The sequence below is a fragment of the Ylistrum balloti genome, unplaced genomic scaffold (assembly GCF_031769215.1).
Source record: "Ylistrum balloti isolate Yb309-2 unplaced genomic scaffold, AGI_CSIRO_Ybal_v1 Utg369772, whole genome shotgun sequence".
Lineage (NCBI taxonomy): Eukaryota > Metazoa > Mollusca > Bivalvia > Pectinida > Pectinidae > Ylistrum > Ylistrum balloti.
The window spans coordinates 1,712,670-1,731,015 of record NW_026781965.1 but is presented as its reverse complement, the minus strand read 5'-3'; the positions used below and the strand labels follow the sequence as shown (position 1 = coordinate 1,731,015).

General features: G+C 35.2%; 3 protein-coding genes across 3 annotated transcripts in view; 1 reads left to right on the top strand and 2 right to left on the bottom strand.

Annotated features, from left to right (window-relative positions):
- Positions 1–2,449, bottom strand: part of LOC132543916 (GPI inositol-deacylase-like) — a 48,499-nt gene extending 46,050 nt beyond the window's left edge. The window contains exons 1-2 of the mRNA XM_060207468.1: positions 2,318–2,449; positions 138–205 (exon numbers count right to left, since the gene is read on the bottom strand). Coding sequence (XP_060063451.1) covers positions 138–205; positions 2,318–2,449 — 200 coding nt within the window. The remainder of the gene's footprint in view (positions 1–137; positions 206–2,317) is intronic.
- Positions 2,450–2,590: 141 nt separating this feature from the next.
- Positions 2,591–8,986, top strand: LOC132543912 (nudC domain-containing protein 3-like). The gene is made up of 8 exons (XM_060207463.1): positions 2,591–2,697; positions 3,376–3,457; positions 3,800–3,869; positions 4,889–5,126; positions 6,153–6,255; positions 6,565–6,741; positions 7,342–7,530; positions 8,677–8,986. Exons 1-8 carry the CDS (start codon positions 2,591–2,593, stop codon positions 8,803–8,805), a joined length of 1,095 nt encoding a protein of 364 aa, XP_060063446.1. The 3' UTR covers positions 8,806–8,986.
- Positions 8,987–12,386: 3,400 nt separating this feature from the next.
- LOC132543868 (large ribosomal subunit protein uL16-like) lies at positions 12,387–18,168 on the bottom strand. Its single transcript, XM_060207386.1, has 5 exons — positions 18,078–18,168; positions 17,705–17,763; positions 16,177–16,423; positions 15,601–15,763; positions 12,387–12,614 (listed from the first exon to the last, which is right to left on the bottom strand). Exons 1-5 carry the CDS (start codon positions 18,098–18,100, stop codon positions 12,450–12,452), a joined length of 657 nt encoding a protein of 218 aa, XP_060063369.1. The 5' UTR covers positions 18,101–18,168; the 3' UTR covers positions 12,387–12,449.
- Between the last annotated feature and the right edge of the window lie 178 nt (positions 18,169–18,346).

Sequence of the window (18,346 nt, the reverse complement as noted above, 5' to 3'; positions counted from 1 at the left end):
AGTAAGTCAACTTTTCATAAAATTTTGAATATCCTAAGGGCTCAGTCACAATATCTTATCAATGGTTTGATGTGTTTTAAGTTTGTCCCTAGCTTTAAAGCTTGACATATCTGTAACAGTTATGATGGTGTACTTACCCTTCCCCATACACATACAGCCCATATCTGGGATAGGTTTTCTTCACCTCATCTCCAAAGGGAATGTTCTAAAGTTGATATAAAACATATATATACTTCAGTCCTTTAATAGATTGGAAGCTTTCTCCATAATATCTGATACTAACTTTCTAAGGGAGCTGACATAGTTCATAAACATTTATAGATGCAACAAAAACAATCATTTGGGAGAAGGGGGGCAGGGCGGGGGGGGGGGAAATAAAAAAAAAACAAATGAAAACTGTTTCAATACCAGTTTCTATGAATATAATGTACATGTATATAATACAGTGTGTTATGTAAATTTCAATGAAAAAGACGAAATTCCAAACTCTAAATTTATGTACAAGTCATCCTCAGCTGTAATAGACAAAGATATCTGAAGTACTTGTAAATTAGAGAATGACTGGCTTTCTGAGAGTTTTTATAACCAGTTGTTAAGGAAATTAATTAATTATCATCCTATAATTGTGTCACTACAGTGAACATTAAACTGAGGCACAATCTTTTAATCTACCGGATATACATGATATTCATTTTTGTAAATTTGTAACAGAACAGTGACAAACACATTTCCTGCCAAGTAATCAGACAGGAATTGAGCAAGTGTTTCCAACTTGATAACAGTGCTACCAACTGAACCATGGAAGTATGGTGCATCAGCTGATTAACAAAGACCATAGGTTACACCAGTCATATTGATTTGCTTTTTTTATCAAAGACTCAAATTATTACTATCCATGGGACTTGTCAGGTACAATGTAACAGTACAAGGAACAAGAGTATAAATGAAACAGATGAACACTCTCCTAAAAGGACTTCATTGGACATAAAATTTAAACAAAGAGGACTAACTTTGTAATTAAGGGATTCCAGACCTGAACTTTGATACACTGCACATCCTCTTTGTATGACCAGTGCATACATCAAGTTTCATTATCTAACAGTTTAACAGTAGGCCAAGTCATGCTCCATACACAGAATTTGAACAATAACTCTGTAATTAATTGATTGGTGCACTGCACATTGCCTTTGTATGATTAATGTACACACCAAGTTTCATTATCCTAGCTTAAATAAAAGCAAAGTTATGCTCCAGACAAGAAATTTTAAATAAAAAGCAATAACTCTGCAATCAAGTGGTCAAGGTTCCTGAATTTGGTTCAATGCACATCATCTTAGTATGATCAATGTATACACCAAGTGTCATTATTCTATTTTAAATGCAAGCAACTAACACTTTTTCTCTGGACATGAGATTTTAACAAAGGGCAAGAACTAAGTAATTAAGGAGATACGGGCCCTGGACTTTGTACACTGCACATCACCATAGTATGGCCAATGCATACACCAAGTTTCATGATCCTTGATTGACTGTTGGCAAATCATGCTCCAGACAAGAAAGGATCGTAAGAAAGATGGAAGGAAAGATGGAAAGATGTACATACTGACCAGGCAGCGACTATATGGTACCCCAATAATTTTTGGGGAACACAGAACACATTTATATGGAGCGTTATTTCATAAATCTAATTCAGGTCTCTAGCATAAAGATTATCAATGGGTCTATCAACTGAAGTATGTTCTGTCTGCTGAGTGACTGAGACCATATTTAACTCTGTGTGCAAGTCAACATTGTGAATTACTGTAACTTGTAATGTTTGCCTTAAATGAAATACATTTGAAAGCCCATGAAAATTGAAACATACCAATGGAGACAGAAGGACGGGCAAAGTTCAAAAGTTTTATTTAAAATAGATGCATTAAACAGTGAAACATTAGCTCTTATGAGCTACTAAAACCTACATATTTCTTTTTGTGTGCTTTTCCCCCAAATAGCAATGGCCTGAATTTTTTCTGGATTTACTAGTAATTTGTTGTCTGCGAACCAGCGTATGAGTACATTGCTGTCTGCAGTGAACGGACCTATTAATGATAGCTAGATACTAGCATGGAAGTATAATACATTATTATTATCACATTAGTATTAAACGTCCCCGATACTAGATATGAAACTGATAGCTAGCTGTGCATGCTGGCACAAAGTCTATTTATCGAGAATATATTGTCTGTATGTAAAAAAACGCACTATCAGTGAACCGCGTAATGACTTCCCACTTGTTCATCGGTGCTTAAGATCTGGACAAGGAATATATACCAACCACATATTCTGGCATTTCAAACATGAACGTCATTTCACATTTGTTTTCTTCAAAATTTGTCAAAATGTCCAGAACTCCATAAACAAGAATACCGACACACAGTACCGCAAACCCAGCGCTAACTACCGCCATGATGGTATTATTCTACAACACATATGAACAATGCAAAGGAATTCCGAACGAAAGACTATGCTAAATCTTCTAAACGCTCTAAATGAAGGAATTCAAGGTGGAAACATTTTACTAACCTCGATATTGTGAAGCAAAAACAATATGGCGGGAATGAGGGAGCAGTATGACACTGCCCTGCTAGGAATTTTACAACATGAGGGACAGATTGCTGGGTTTTTGGACGCCATGTTCGGATTTCTTTACAGAAAGTCAGTAGGATGACATGGATATGCCTATTTTATTGTGACAGATTATTATCAGACTTCATGACCACAAGTCATTGCGTTGCATTATATTCTAAATCGGTTTTGTTAAAGAGAAGTGCTTTTGCATGTTACAATAGTCTTCATTACAGTTTGCATCACAATGTATATTTCAACAAGATCTCCCTGGCCAAGCAACCAAACTTCGAATTGCGATTAATATGTGAATAGAATAGATGAATATAAAGCTTTTGCAAAGTAGGTAAAAATAAAAGGTGTGGACCTTGTGATGTGTATGAAGGCACAGAGACTTGGCACAAACACCTAACCCCATGGAGTTAACATATTTACTTAATGTGTGATATGAAACTGCATGAGCATAACATTTATTATCAGAAATTTACTGGTATATATTTGGTTTATAATAACCTAAAGAGGTGGGACTGTGTATGAAACATAATAAATTTTGGTGTTTTATGTTGTTTAAAATACATCTGTAAGTCACAAATTGTCCTATGTTGAATGTTACCTGGACCCATGTTCAAGATAAATATGGGTGACCTGTTCAGCAAGGCATGTATAATATGTCATGGAGGCCTTTCAAAGTCTTCAGTAAATTCAAATAGGTTTAACTATCATTTAATTTGATTTATGGAGGATAATAATAAAAGCCTTCTTTTTCAGAACTGACTTTTATCGCTTAATGAAGCAGAAGACGGACCGTCTTGGATTTCCTGCAGGAGTGGCAGTGAAGATTTTACTCAATGTAGGTTCTGAGTGAAGAAGATGCCATTGCTGTTCATAATTTTTAGCCCACTATAATGAGATGGTGCTATTAAAATCATCCTTTATAAATTGTCTGTCTGTCCTAAAAGAATCCTTGTTACCACTAGTTTCAAAAAACTTATTGTATTAACAAGGAAAAAACAGGTTATTGATATATTGTTATTGCTTATATAACTGGTTTACATTTTTACATTATGAACTTTCTAACTTAAACCTTTTAAACTTTGTTTTACTAGCCTTTCTCCAAGAGATATTTTTTGTATACATGCAGTTGAAAGCATAACAAACATTGTTAATGGTTGCACATGGATTATTTTGACAGTCATATAAACAGTATGAAGACTTGGCAAGAAAGGATGAGGAAGAAAAGGAAAAAACAAGGAAAAAGAAAGGTAACAAAAGGATATACTGAAGTGGTTCACCTGTCTTTCCTCATATGTCTGTTATCTGAGTAGATTTCAAGAAATTTTGACTGGAATATACTTGGGTGCATGGAACTCAATTTGATATAAACATAAACAGAGGTGTTACTCTCAGTGACTGAACTTGGTGCACATTATAAGTTGTGCATTTGCAATTTATTTTCATTATGATGAGTTTGGAAAGAGATATTCTCTTTTAAAGTAATCATTCAGAAAGATTTCCCTGATTTGTTACTGTTTCAAGATGTTGACCAAATGCAATAGAGTACATTTTTTATTTTGATGTAGTTGTTGGCGGCAGATTATTTTTCAGTCATTTTCTTAGGAGTTATTCCCCTTGGTTGGTTAGGTAATTTCAGATTTTCCATATCTGTGACACACAAGGAAATATTGATATCCTGATAGGAAGTTGTCTGATCAAAGGGTAGTACCATTTTCATCCAGTAAGTAGCTAATGTATGGTATTAAGCCCACCAATACATATTGATGTTCAGTAAAATTATGGTTGTAAACTAAAGATGTTTTGTTGTTCTGTCCACTCACAGACTTGATGTAAGAAGTGATGTGTTGACCTTTGGCCATATCACAGAATATATACAGTTATTAGCCTTTAGTTAACATTGTTATCTAGGTATGGAATGTTTTAGGCAATTTAACATCTAAGCTTGTTTTCCCATCGCACATGTAGCATGTGTATATGTAATTTTGTTAAGCGTTTGGAATAAAATACTGTTCAGAATAGAATACATTTGATGAGATAAAGCATTTAGAAAGATCCAGGATCCTGTTTTTACACTATAATGGTAAAATGAAAAATCATCAAAATTTGAGTTACTATTAAAGAAAAGTTTTCTTTTTTGTTATGTGTAATATCGCTAATGACAACATCTGTTGCTTTTAATGCAGTAATTACACATAATCTGATTACATTGGTACAAGAATAGTATTTTAAATGAAGTATCTTAAGTAGTTTTTTCTCTGCTTGCTAGTGGCATTGGAGCCTACTGATACAATAGCTCCAGCAGCTGTTAAGACTGTGGAAGTATCAACATCTGACCAACCTGCTGGTGAGGTCGAAAGTGAGCCTGTCATTCCAAAGGAGCCTGCTAAAACTTCAGGTACCCAGGAAGCTCCAGAACCAATGGCAACAGAGGATCACAGTCGAGTTGAAAACAAACCATCAGACTCAAGCAGTGAAAATAAAGATGAAGATCCAGAGCTTACTAGGTAGTACATAAATAAAAAAGTCTTCAGTTTATATTTAAACCACCATGGTATGCTATTCAAACTGCCCTTTGTCTTTGGTCTTTAGTATTCTTGTTTGGGTCCCACATTTTGATTGCGGGTGCACTATAGAAATCAGCCTGTCTGTCAGTCTCTTTTTCCTTTCCGCACCATAACTTGTGTATTTGTTGCCGGATTCTCACTAAATTTGGTATGTGGCTTTCTATTAATGAGACGTGGCGTAGGATCAATTACCAGTAAAATCTATGTATACATGCAAAAGTGATAGGACTTCGAATGACGAAAATTTACCATTTTGTTACTTTCCATGTGATAATCTGTAGTCCAATGTTCTCCAAATTTGGTGTATGGCTCAAATTTTGTATGTAATTTCCAATTGGTCCTTAGTTGTGCCGTCTTGATTTTGGGACTGATTGAGAAGTAGCCATCTTGATTTGGCATTTAAAGATTATTATCACTATTTCTTCCAAATTTTCAAATTCCGTACAATGAAGACCAAATACAGTGGAAAGAATAAAAAAAAAAAAAAAAAAAATACAAAGACCAAACAATGGTGGGTCCCAAATCTCATAGAATATTTAAATGAATACTACTTTTAAATCATCACAGCAGTAGTAGTACATGCATTTCAAAAAGTTGTCTGAAGTGAATAATGAAATTATTGGTGAGGAACAGTGATTAAGCCTATTGAACTTCGACAGATTTAAACACAAAAACCATAAGGAAATTTTTTTCTGATAACTCTCTCTCTTAAAAATTAAAGCATACAAATAAATCAAGTGCCTTCTGAACCATCAACTGGAAAACTTTGTGTATTTATCCTCAATAAGCCCAAACTGGCAATAAGCCCTAACGTTTCTATTGTTTTTCAGTAGAATTACAAACAAGCACTTTTTCGTTATCATGTTATAAGCCCTATCTCTGACTTCTGTTACTGGTACAGGATAACATTACTTCAGAACATGAAACTATCACATGGGTCATACTTTTCTTAATGTTATTTTATAGACAACAACAGACATTTCAGGCCAACCCTGCCAGTCACAATGGAGCTATGAGGGACAACTACTCTTGGTCGCAAACTATTAATGATGTTGATGCACAGATCAAAGTATGTGTATATAAAGGAGTCGTTTACCAGACTCTGCTATAAATGATAGATTTTCTTCATGTATATTCTAATGTTCATGTACTTTACAAGGAATATAGTGTAAAGGTATGCATGTATTTAGCAATTGTCATTGAAGTAATTTTGAAATGGAACTGATAGGTGAAGGCAATATATCCTTGTTCATGAGGCAGGTTAGAAGAGATTACAAGTGATTGAAGTGGTTTCATGTGAAGAATTTCTAAAATTTATGAAAACATGTATAGTTAAGATATTGTACTAATGTTTTTTATGCTTTTTTATGTAAATTAGGTACCAAAGTATTTAACCAAAGGCAAAGATGTTAAAGTTGTGATAGAGAGAAAGCGACTGAAAGTCTCCCATAAACAGGACACTGGGCAATGGTTAGATATTGTGGATGATGACCTGTCTTGGGAGGTCATGAAGGAGGAGTCCATGTGGAGTCTGGTGCCTGGTGACCATGTACATGTAAGATATTTTACTATTTAGTACTGTCTGATTACTCAAGTACCTGATTTTTGAAGTGTCTGTAGGTATTCAACCCTTAGCTCTGTGTACTGCCAGGTTACGATGTACATATTTGTCCCAAAGGTATTGTACGGATGTAAAAACTTCAATCTGTAATTGAGATCATAGCACTTAAATATTAAGTACATTAATCTTTCTGAAATGTATGAAATTTTATGCTGTTCCAATTTAACATATGAAGTGATTTTTGAAAATTAACTTTACATTTTGTACTACACCCCTTCAAGATGAACCTGCATTGCAAGATGCATGTAATTTTCCAATAACATTGATAGTGGTTGGTGCAGTAACATACTACAGTAATTGTTAATACAACTTCTGGGGAAATGTAAATAAATGAGATTAAGTTTCAGATGTTTTACCTTCATTGGTTGCTAACATTTCTATACTACATATTCAACATCATGGTGCACTAACATACCATTAAATATGTATATTCCACAGAAATGTTTGTACTACATTGTATATATCCACTTGTAGTTGGTGGCATAAGATTAATTGATGGAAAATCTTACTATTGCATATTTGAATATTTTTCAGGTAAATTTGGAGAAGAAAGAGGAGAGGTGGTGGGAGGCTTTACTTTCATCAGAATCCAAGATTAATGTAAGGAAGATTGATGCCAGTCGCCCGATGACCGACCTAGATGACGAGGCCCAAGCTAAGATTGGTGAGATGATGTATAATGAGCGACAAAAAAGACTAGGACTCCCTACTAGTGAAGAAAAGGTAACGGTTTTAAGTGAAAATCATTGAAAAGACCAGAATATATCATTTTCTAATTTAAAAAAAAAAATCTTTGACATGCAATCTAGGTAATAAGGACAAGTTTGATCATTATGGTTACCTTAACCGTACCATGACTTAACTCACTTCAGTAGCTTGTAATGCATTTGTTCAGAGAAAGCTGAAGTTGTTTTCATGACGACTAAAGCTCTAACATTTATGTCAAACCAGAAACGGTACGCCCATGCATCATCTTTAGAAACATGGCAGTGATTGGTTGTTGTTTATTTGTATTGGTAACTGAATTTGATAGAACAGCCAGACTATAGAAATTTTACAGGGTAGAACTTGCCTCTAGTTAGCTTCAATAACAAATTTTGTTATGTTGTTGAATTCAGTTTGTACATTTTTCCAACAAAGTGTAAAAGTAACTCCATGATTGAAGTAATAGCTAGTTTCTTATAAAAATGTGGCCATGAACCATAAAGTCACAAATAGGGGGATACATTATTTAAATGTTGGCTCGTCAAACTTCTTGCGACATAACATAGCTATATACAAATCACTGATCAGTTGGTACTGCTCGGACACAATAGGAGTTTTTGTTATTACAAAGGAGATATTTTCCTTCTTTGAATCTTCATACTAGAGTTTAAATAAGACTTAATCTCATCAATACACTGCAACATATGGGGGCAAATGGCTGGAAAACATTTCTGAAAGATGAAAAACCATATCTTTCATTTTTTTCTTCAAATTCTACAAGTATTACAATCATAAAAACATACCTCGAAGCAGTTAGACGAGTATGTTCTGAACTGAACTCAAAATACTTTGTTAATGAGAGATCATTGGTTTATACTTCCATATATAGAAACTTTTCTTGCAATAATTTGGATACATGAGAAGAAGATAAGGAAATTTTGAGATTATTAAGCTTGGTTGTTTTCAGTTGCTTGAAGGTCATGACTGAAATCACCTTGATTTCAAAAGAGTTCCAAATCAAAAGAACTACTATTGTGCTGATCTTTTCTATTGAATAAATTTGTGTTCTATCTTTCTATGGAATAATGTTGTGTTCTATCTTTCTATGGAATAATGTTGTGTTCTTTCTTTCTATGGAATAATGTTGTAATTCTATCATTCTAGAAAGTCCACAACTTACTTCGAGAAGCCTGGGATGCTGAGGGGTCACCATTTAAAGGACAGCCATTTGATCCCTCAAAGATGAATATGAATCCTGGTGGGGTTATTTCCATAAATGAGGATAAACCGTGATCAGAACCATCAACATTACTGATACATTTTCACCACAGAAACCATAGAATATTGCTTGCATGCAGTTTGGATATACATATATATGGAATTGCTTTATCTTTGTTTCATTTTGTGTTACTTCATTACTCATACTGTTAAGAATTGTCCACACTGAAGTTCCATAAAATAAAGTTTTTATTTATCAAAATAAAGTTTATTTATCCATTATTTGTAACCATTTGACATAAGAATAACACACGGATCCTGTTAGCTTTCATAATCCATTCTTTCTCCAATTCAGTTATTCATATCATTAGATATATTAGATAACAAATGAAAGATGAAAGGTATTGGAATAATAATGAGTTACTTGAGATATATTGTAAGTCACAATACTTAGGCACTACCAGTTGTGGTGGTAATGTTAACTTAAAGCACATCTTATTATGCTTGTATTCCTGGCATTCTCTGTACATGCCTGGTTACTTCTGCCCCTTGGTGCATAATTGTCAGCTCCCTTCACCTAACTACCCCCTGGTATCTGGCATCCTCTGTACATGCCTGGTTACTTCTGCCCCTTGGTGCATAATTGTCAGCTCCCTTCACCTAACTACCCCCTGGTATCTGGCATCCTCTGTACATGCCTGGTTACTTCTGCCCCTTGGTGCATAATTGTCAGCTCCCTTCACCTAACTACCCCCTGGTATCTGGCATCCTCTGTACATGCCTGGTTACTTCTGCCCCTTGGTGTATAATTGTCAGATCCCTTCACCTAACTACCCCCTGGTATCTGGCATCCTCTGTACATGCCTGGTTACTTCTGCCCCTTGGTGCAAAATTGTCAGCTCCCTTCACCTAACTACCCCCTGGTATCTGGCATCCTCTGTACATGCCTGGTTACTTCTGCCCCTTGGTGCAAAATTGTCAGCTCCCTTCACCTAACTACCCCCTGGTATCTGGCATCCTCTGTACATGCCTGGTTACTTCTGCCCCTTGGTGCAAAATTGTCAGCTCCCTTCACCTAACTACCCCCTGGTATCTGGCATCCTCTGTACATGCTCTGTACATGCCTGGTTACTTCTGCCCCTTGGTGTGTAATTGTCAGCTCCCTTCACCTAACTACCCCCTGGTATCTGGCATCCTCTGTACATGCCTGGTTACTTCTGCCCCTTGGTGTGTAATTGTCAGCTCCCTTCACCTAACTACCCCCTGGTATCTGGCATCCTCTGTACATGCTTGGTTACTTCTGCCCCTTGGTGCAAAATTGTCAGCTCTTTTCACCTACCCCCTGGTATCTGGCATCCTCTGTACATGCCTGGTTACTTCTGCCCCTTGGTGCAAAATTGTCAGCTCCCTTCACCTAACTACCCCCTGGTATCTGGCATCCTCTGTACATGCCTGGTTACTTCTGCCCCTTGGTGTGTAATTGTCAGCTCCCTTCACCTAACTACCCCCTGGTATCCTGGTTACTTCTGCCCCTTGGTGTATAATTGTCAGCTCCCTTCACCTAACTACCCCCTGACATGCGGTTACTTCTGCCCCTTGGTGTATAATTGTCAGCTCCCTTCACCTAACTACCCCCTGGTATCAGACATCCCCTGATGTTTTAACCTTGAGCCACGACATCCTCCACTTTGTGGGTCACTACTTCTTAGATGCCACCTTCCAGCATTCAGATGTTGCTATGTCCAGCATCTGGTTCATTCTGCGGCCTCAACCAGTTTCTACATGGCTGATGATTCAGCCTTTTCCTAACATTCTCAGTTGTTACTGTCAATGAGCTGGAATAAATCTGCGACCGACGTCAAATGGAAACAGCCATACAATCAGATATCACTGAACGATTACAAAAGGAATTGGTCCAAATTCACCTTTATTGGAGTGAAGCACAGACAACTCCTCCATACACACTCAACCTGTTGTGCTGAACCCATATAGATAACCGACAAAAACTTGACACAACATTGTATGAATGAGACATTCCAGATATTGTTAATAAATCTCCGAATTAACTCGAGAACAGATTTATTCATAACTGCATCTAGCCTATTTCAGTATCAAGAAATATTTTAATATTTATAGGAATACGATCACTCAAGTTCCTTTGGTTGATGAAGAAAGTACCAGATGACCACAAGTAGATAAGGCTATTTCTATGGTGGAAATTAACTAATTTCTCAATTTACATAAATTTAAAGTTATCTTCATGTCTGAATTAACTTTAAAAATAAAAGTGCACCGTGTTGAACATCAGCAATGATTGAAATAAGCATCTTTTTTATTGCACTAATGGATGATATTGTAGGAAATAAACTAGATGGTTTGTTCCATTCAGACATAATTTTTGGAGAGAAACACACAATACAATCATGTATAAGAGATCTTGCTATTGGAACAACACAAAGTCTATCATGACAAAGACGATATTTATCAGTATTATTGACATTAGGTAGAATTGAATCATTTTCAAAAATCTCTTAAAATGAAATATTTTGATGATGGTAACAATATTTTACAAGTGTTTTTAGTTTTTAGTATATTTTGGAATAAATAAGATGCAATTTCATCACATTTTACAAATGACTTGAAACACAGAGGCAGAACATTGTATATATATATATATCTTCTAGGTTTTCATTTCTGACCAATACTTATTTCCATAAACATATAGTAACTTCCTAAATAGCAAATGTCTTCCATTTATGAATGTTCCCTAGGTATGCACATGTCACTGCAGTCTCGGATTTGAAAACTAGAAAAAATGTTATTGGATATTTCAATGTTTTTTTTCTCAGAGATGAAAATAGTATTTATTTTTTTCAGAGAAAACTTTAGATGAATTTATACATTTTGGAGAGTGAAAATGGCCGTGCTCAATTAATTGTTTTTGAAATAAAAAAGGCACTAGGTACTGGCATCATCAGTGATCTCATGAACCGACACTGAATGAAGCACAAGGTGGATGACCTTTGTATAAATGTCATATCTGAAGGAAGTTTTATACCTGCCATGGTTGTGTAAAAATACCATAAGGATAAAAAAACAAAAAAGTCTGTACTATCAAACTGACTAATGACGATCATATTCATTATGTCTACATGCTCGTCATAATAGACTGAAACTATTGCAGATAAGACTACTTGTGTAACGAGATTTGAGCTCATTCGAAATTCACACACAACTTTGCAGTTTCCTAGGTTATAGTAATGTTTGACCGACTGGTTGTAGGATTAATTTCATCAATACCTAATATCTAGTAGACCGGTTGTGAATTATGAATGCACACCATATTTCTGTGTATCTCGGATACAGAAGTTGGTAATCTGTGGCTGACTGGTTGTAGGATTAATTTGGTCAATGTGTAATATCTGGTAGACTGGGTGTGAAAACTGTATTTACAGTGGACATACCGATATCTACTAATCCTATTAGTATATTCTTTTGACAAATTGAACTATCTCAGCATCAGATCTACATTTGAATTGCCAATAAAACTTTTGAGACCATCCATCGTCATTCAGCTTGTTGTGTTACAACTATCTTGATGGATATTCATTGCAAAATATCAAAATTTCATAAAAAGAAAAGGCAAAAACAGAAAATATCCTGGTGTCCAGATTTTAATCACAGGATTGGTTTGTCTTTATAATTTATGTGAAAAGATTTCACGACAGCCGAGCAGTAGTAAGGGACTTCCATGCACTCAGGGGACCCTTGTTTGGTTTGTACTGACAGTTGACACCGTCGGGAATGAGACGTCCATCTTGTCTCATCTCCTCATATACATCTTTCTCCCACTTTGTGAAGCCCCATTTCTTGGAGACAAAGATCTGCAAAAAGAGAGAACAGGTGGATTAGCCATAAACTATTAGCACAGAATTCCAACAGGGCAATGGCTCTTAACAGTCATCTGACCGTCGATGAATGGACAGACAGACCACAGTATTTGATGATGGTGGTCTAACAAATCTGACGAATTCAATTTTATACATTTCTAGAAAGTATTAGAATCTTGTAAAGAGTGGGTTCTGTTCATGGAAAGCAGTTGCACAATCATGTTACTAAATGGCTACAGTGTGATTACCATATTGAAGATATGATCTGGCTAAAATGTTAATCTGTTTCTGTTTTGGTAATACATGTAAACAGAGGTTAATTCAATTTCAAATTCATTAATATCTAGAGCATTATTTACACATCAGATACTCGTAAATTTTCCTAATTGTAACTGAGGTTACGTATCAAATCACTTGGATAGATACAATGAGCTGATATAGCGACCAAAGTGTTACTATTGCAGTAGTAGAACGATCAAACTAACAATACTTGTCAATTTGGAGCTGGTACTGCTTTATAAAGATACAAGAATATATAATTTCTGATCATCTCTTTAGATTTGCAACATCATTTGTAAATCAATAACAAGAATAAACAGAAAACAATGCTTATTACACAGGCAGTTATATCAATCAAAACAATAACTAGGTGTTATAAGGAGCTAAAAACTTTACCATCAAGAGACATTACATACTGATTTAATGCAATAATAAATTAGATGTGACTGAAGTCATTTAACAAACCCACCAATAGAAGTGGACTGATATGGCAACTAAAGTGTTACTCTTGCAGTAGTAGAACGATCAAACTAACAATACATGTCAATTTGGAGCTGGTACTGCTTTACAACTTTCAATCCATATCCTTACAATCATCAACTGCTTAATCATGTGTTAATATTCAACAGCTCCGGACTATATTCATACCCTTAAATTTATAAAAGACTGGTAAATCACAGGTACTAGCCTTGTTTGTCACTACGCTTTTATACTAATGAGGGTTTGGAACTTCAATGGCCTAGCATTGTGACTGTAATTAAACCATTATCCTAATTGTAACTGAAGTTACGTATCAAATCACTTGAATGTACAGCGAGCTGATATAGCGACTAAAGTGTTACTATTGCAGTAGTAGAACGGCCAAGCTAACAATATTTGTCAATTTGGAGCTGGTACTGCTTTATAAGAAGACTGCCAAGAAGTCCGGGTGAGATACAAGAATATATAACTTCTTATCACCTCTTTAGATTTGCAACATCATTTGTAAATCAATAACAAGAATAAACAGAAAACAATGCTTATTACACAGGCGGTTATTTCAATCAAAACGATAACTAGATGTTATAAGGAGCTGATTACTACATTATCACAGTTGCATTAATGTACATGCCTGTTCTGAAACTATTCCATCAAGAGACATTACATACTGATTTAATGCAATAATAAATTAGATGTGACTGAAGTCATTTAACAAACCCACCAATAGAAGTGGACTGATATGGCAACTAAAGTGTTACTATTGCAGTAGTAGAACGATCAAACTAACAATACATGTCAATTTGGAGCTGGTACTGCTTTACAACATTCAATCAATATCCCTGACATTTTCTGTTGCCCATTCATGTGTTGATATTCAATAGCTCTGGGCAATATTCATACCCTTAAATTGATGAAGATTTTTAAAAGACTGATGAATCACAGGTACTAGCCTGGTCTACCAATATACTTCTGTATTAATGAAGGTTTGGAACTCCAATGGCCTAGAAATGTGATTGTAACTAAACCTTTTGAGTAAATCAGTTACACAGTTTTGGTGTTACTGACATTTCAATTTTGGAAAATGGACATGACCTTTACACTTTCATAAACATTGTGTTGATAGTCCCCATTTTGAAAATTTGGTGTTGATTTCCAGTTTCTCAAGCCGAAATGGTGGCTTCAATAATAAAGTGTATCAAAAGTATTAAATCTGAACAGGATAAGCTTAAGGATTATGATTACTTTCACACTGTATTAAAGTTCGATAAAGTACATGTCATGTGAAGGTATTTTTAAAGTTAATCTATAGGGTGTCAGTGTCCAAATTCCCTGCCAGATAACTGCCTTCTTAACTGAAATTGAACAGTATTTGCAGAAATCTGATCTCAGTTTAATGGCACAAAATATGCTGAATCATATGTAAAAATTGGCATAAAATCTATTATCTGTAAATTCAGACCATTCCCATCAAGAAATCTTGAATGGATCAGAGGCAATCACTCGTTTCCTGAAACTTTGTGGTTTTACTTGGTCAAGGAAGTTGAATATCCTTGATTATATGACGAGAATATTGATAGATGAGGCCAGTGCCTGTGGATGTATTGTATAGCAATTAAAAATTTTATACATCATATCTATATACTTGAAGATGTTTTGTGTCATTTTTTCACTTGAAAAAAATTAATATCACTGAAAAAATAGAGATGTCACAAAGTTAAATTAACAAGCGCACAAATATAAGTGGGCTGATTTAGCAACCAAATTATTTATATTGCAGCAACAGAACGATAAAATTAACAATAAGATGATTTATTTGGAGCTGGTACTGCTAAATAGGTGTTGATTTCTGTATACTTTATTACATAAAAGGAAAGTTTATCCCAGGTTTAAATTACTCATTTCCCCCAAATGGTCAAATATAAAAGGTTTTCAACTTGAATAGAAATATTTGTAACCCCTCACTCCAATTTTTTGTGTATATTGTTTTTAAACAATTTGGATACTCCATTTCATCATTGTTTCAGCCCGACTTTGATAATTTAATTGTAACTGAGGTAACGTATCAGATCAAGAGATACAATGAGCTGATATAGCGACCAAAGTGTTACTATTGCAGTAGAAGAACGGCCAAATAAACAATATTTGTTGATTTGGAGCTGGCACTGCTTGACTGCAAAATGACAACACTTAAATTGGTTAAGTTTCCAAAAATTGTTGATACCTTCTGTCTGCCTGGGAACTTGAATTTTGCTCTCCTGAGGGCCTCAATGACAGCAGCCTGGTTGCTTTCTCTGGCACGGCATGACATAATTGGCTGACCAATGTGCACACGTGCAACTGTTCCTTGAGGTTTACCAAAGGCACCACGCATCCCTGTCTGAAGCCTGGAAATTTCATGTTTAACCAGCATAAGTTTGATTAGGGATACATTTATACTAACACCTTTATGAAACAGAAATATAGAGCACATTTGATATTTTAAGTATTAGGCAAAGAGCATTTAGATTTTTCTCTTGAATTTTCTGTCATAAGTTGAATATCAGTATGTTTAATACTTTCTTAAACTTGTTAGCATCAGCATTCACAAATGCTTTGAGATGTAAGATAGCTTATTATTGATCTCAATAAATTTGTCAATATCCTATATAGAATAAATATACTTTAATTGTCAAATAAAATGTCACTTTGGGACACATGATATCAAGATAAGTTAACAAGATTAATTTTCTTAAGTAACTAACAGATGCATTTCACTTTTCATTTCTGAATGAGAGAAAAAAGCTGCAACAAAATTTACCTATCAGCTCCAGCACACGACAACATCTTGTTGATCCTGCAAACGTGGAAGGGGTGCACTCGCATTCTTAAATGGAAAGAATCCTTGCCGCAGTTCTTCACAAGGTATTTGTTGGCACAGATACGGCTTGCTTCCAGTGCTTCAGATGACAACTGTTCATACTCATCAGATACCAGATGCACACATAGTGAGAACTCGTCTACCCTGGCTTTCTTCTTGCCAAGATCAAAAATACGGATCTTGGGATCTGCAGGTCAACACATCCAGATAATGGGTTAGAAACATCTTTTAATACTAGTTCATCACCTATGTATCTCATGTTGGAGAATAAGTGTTGACATTCTAGAACTAAATCACAAAATTAACTGTGTCACTCTTGTATCTTGCAATATATTATAGTTGTGGTACACTGAAAAAACTGCAATATATAGTGTGCATACAAAGTCAAGGTGCCAGATCAAATAGACACTGGTACAGTAAATGTGGGAGATGGATATGTGGTATGTAGTTATACACAGGTAAAAAGTTTGATGCAAGTGCCTATTGGGGTATTTAAGGTGGTTATAGAGTATAGTATTATGCAATAATTTCAGTCTTGACAGTTCATTACCATAGAGAGGCAAGTTTTTTTTGTCTGACTGAATATTAATGACATTCCTTTCAACTAGACTTATAAATGTACAGGGTTCGTGGGTCGACAAAGGATTCTTCCAAAGAGTAAGGGCACATGTTCATGTCATGCTCCTTTTTTAATATATACTAAAATGAAAGTTTGATGTTGTCAAAGGCCAGAGCCAAAGTTGTTGAGCTTTTAACTGATCTCTGTGAGATGTCATTCAGATCTACTGTTGACTACTTTGTTAACTATATACAAGACTTCACAGGCAGTGATCAAGCTACATGCGAATCCCAAGTCCCATTCTCGTAAAATTTTGATAGTGCTCATAAAATTTCTGGAAATACTCTATAGTTAAAAGGGACTCATAACAATAAATTGTAAATTGATCATTGGCCACCCTACTTTTGGTCAACCAATCTGTTAGTTCTTTCAAAAATCCATTTTCTATGAATGATGGAACTTCTGCATTTAAAGAAACTGAATAGAGCAGCAGGTTGAGAATTCTAGCAAATACTGAGGAACTTTGGTTTGTAGAGAGATGAAACCAGTGTTCATTTTGGTGCATAATAGTTTAGTAAAGTATTTTAATCACAATTTTAACTTTGAAGTAAGAAGCGAGAATTACACAAATTTGTTGCTATGGAGGAGCTCTGAACATCATTTCAAGGACATCAAACAGCAAGTTTTTCATTTCACATGATTTAAACAGCTAGATTGTCTATTACATTATTCCCCTGTTGGCGTGTGGATTGGTTAGTAAACAAACGAAATTGCTTAAACAGTAACGTTTGAAATATATTATTGAAAGTCACATAAATAGTGGATGAAAGTGCTTGTGCATAAGCTACCTATATATGAACCTCCCAAAACAGTATTCTTCAATGTATATAGTACATCCACGTTGCTTACCTGGGACACCACGACAAAACCTTGACTTGGGGTATGGCTTGTTTTTACAATATCTGTAACTGGAAAAACATGTCGATATGTAAAATTAATATCGCGACGCGATAAAGTGACGTGCGTACACCATCGATATGTAATTATAAGTATATATTAATGGGATGAAGAATTAGATTGCTGGTATCGAACTTTTTTAATTTGTAAAGCAGTAACCAAAATGTAAACATTGCAATACTTTTGAAACAATGAAATGGATGAAAGATCAAAATAGTAACTTATAATTGAGATTATAATGTTAGCTTAATAATGATCAACCGAAACTGTCAAATGCATTTTGTCTATTCCTGAAAGACATCATTTTACAGTAAAACAAACTTACCAACGAGCTGGTCGTCGCCCCATCTTGAAGGCTGAAATTACAAAAAGAATGGTAATTCATCGTGCAGAAAAGACAACGAAATTACTTAGTAATATATGTCCAAGCAAGGTGCTCAGTCAAGTTAACATGTTCTCTTTTATTAGTAGGATGAACACAGATTTACATCGGCGGATTTTTCACGTTCTACCATGTTTCACTTACCGTCTAAAAAGAGGCCTACCGGAAGTTCCGGTTCTCCTAAGTCACATGACAGACCATGACCAAAGGGG

What these genes read in the sequence shown, in the direction of transcription:
- LOC132543912 (XM_060207463.1), top strand. Translation starts at nt 2,591, where the DNA reads ATGGCGGGAATGAGGGAGCAGTATGACACTGCCCTGCTAGGAATTTTA. An exon ending in AAAAACAAGGAAAAAGAAAG is followed by an intron (nt 3,870 to 4,888) that starts GTAACAAAAGGA and finishes TCTGCTTGCTAG; the next exon opens with TGGCATTGGAGCCTACTGAT. An exon ending in TGCCTGGTGACCATGTACAT is followed by an intron (nt 6,742 to 7,341) that starts GTAAGATATTTT and finishes AATATTTTTCAG; the next exon opens with GTAAATTTGGAGAAGAAAGA.
- LOC132543868 (XM_060207386.1), bottom strand. Translation starts at nt 18,100, where the DNA reads ATGGGGCGACGACCAGCTCGTTG. An exon ending in GTTTTGTCGTGGTGTCCCAG is followed by an intron (nt 16,424 to 17,704) that starts GTAAGCAACGTG and finishes GTTGACCTGCAG; the next exon opens with ATCCCAAGATCCGTATTTTT. An exon ending in AGTTCCCAGGCAGACAGAAG is followed by an intron (nt 12,615 to 15,600) that starts GTATCAACAATT and finishes CTCTTTTTGCAG; the next exon opens with ATCTTTGTCTCCAAGAAATG.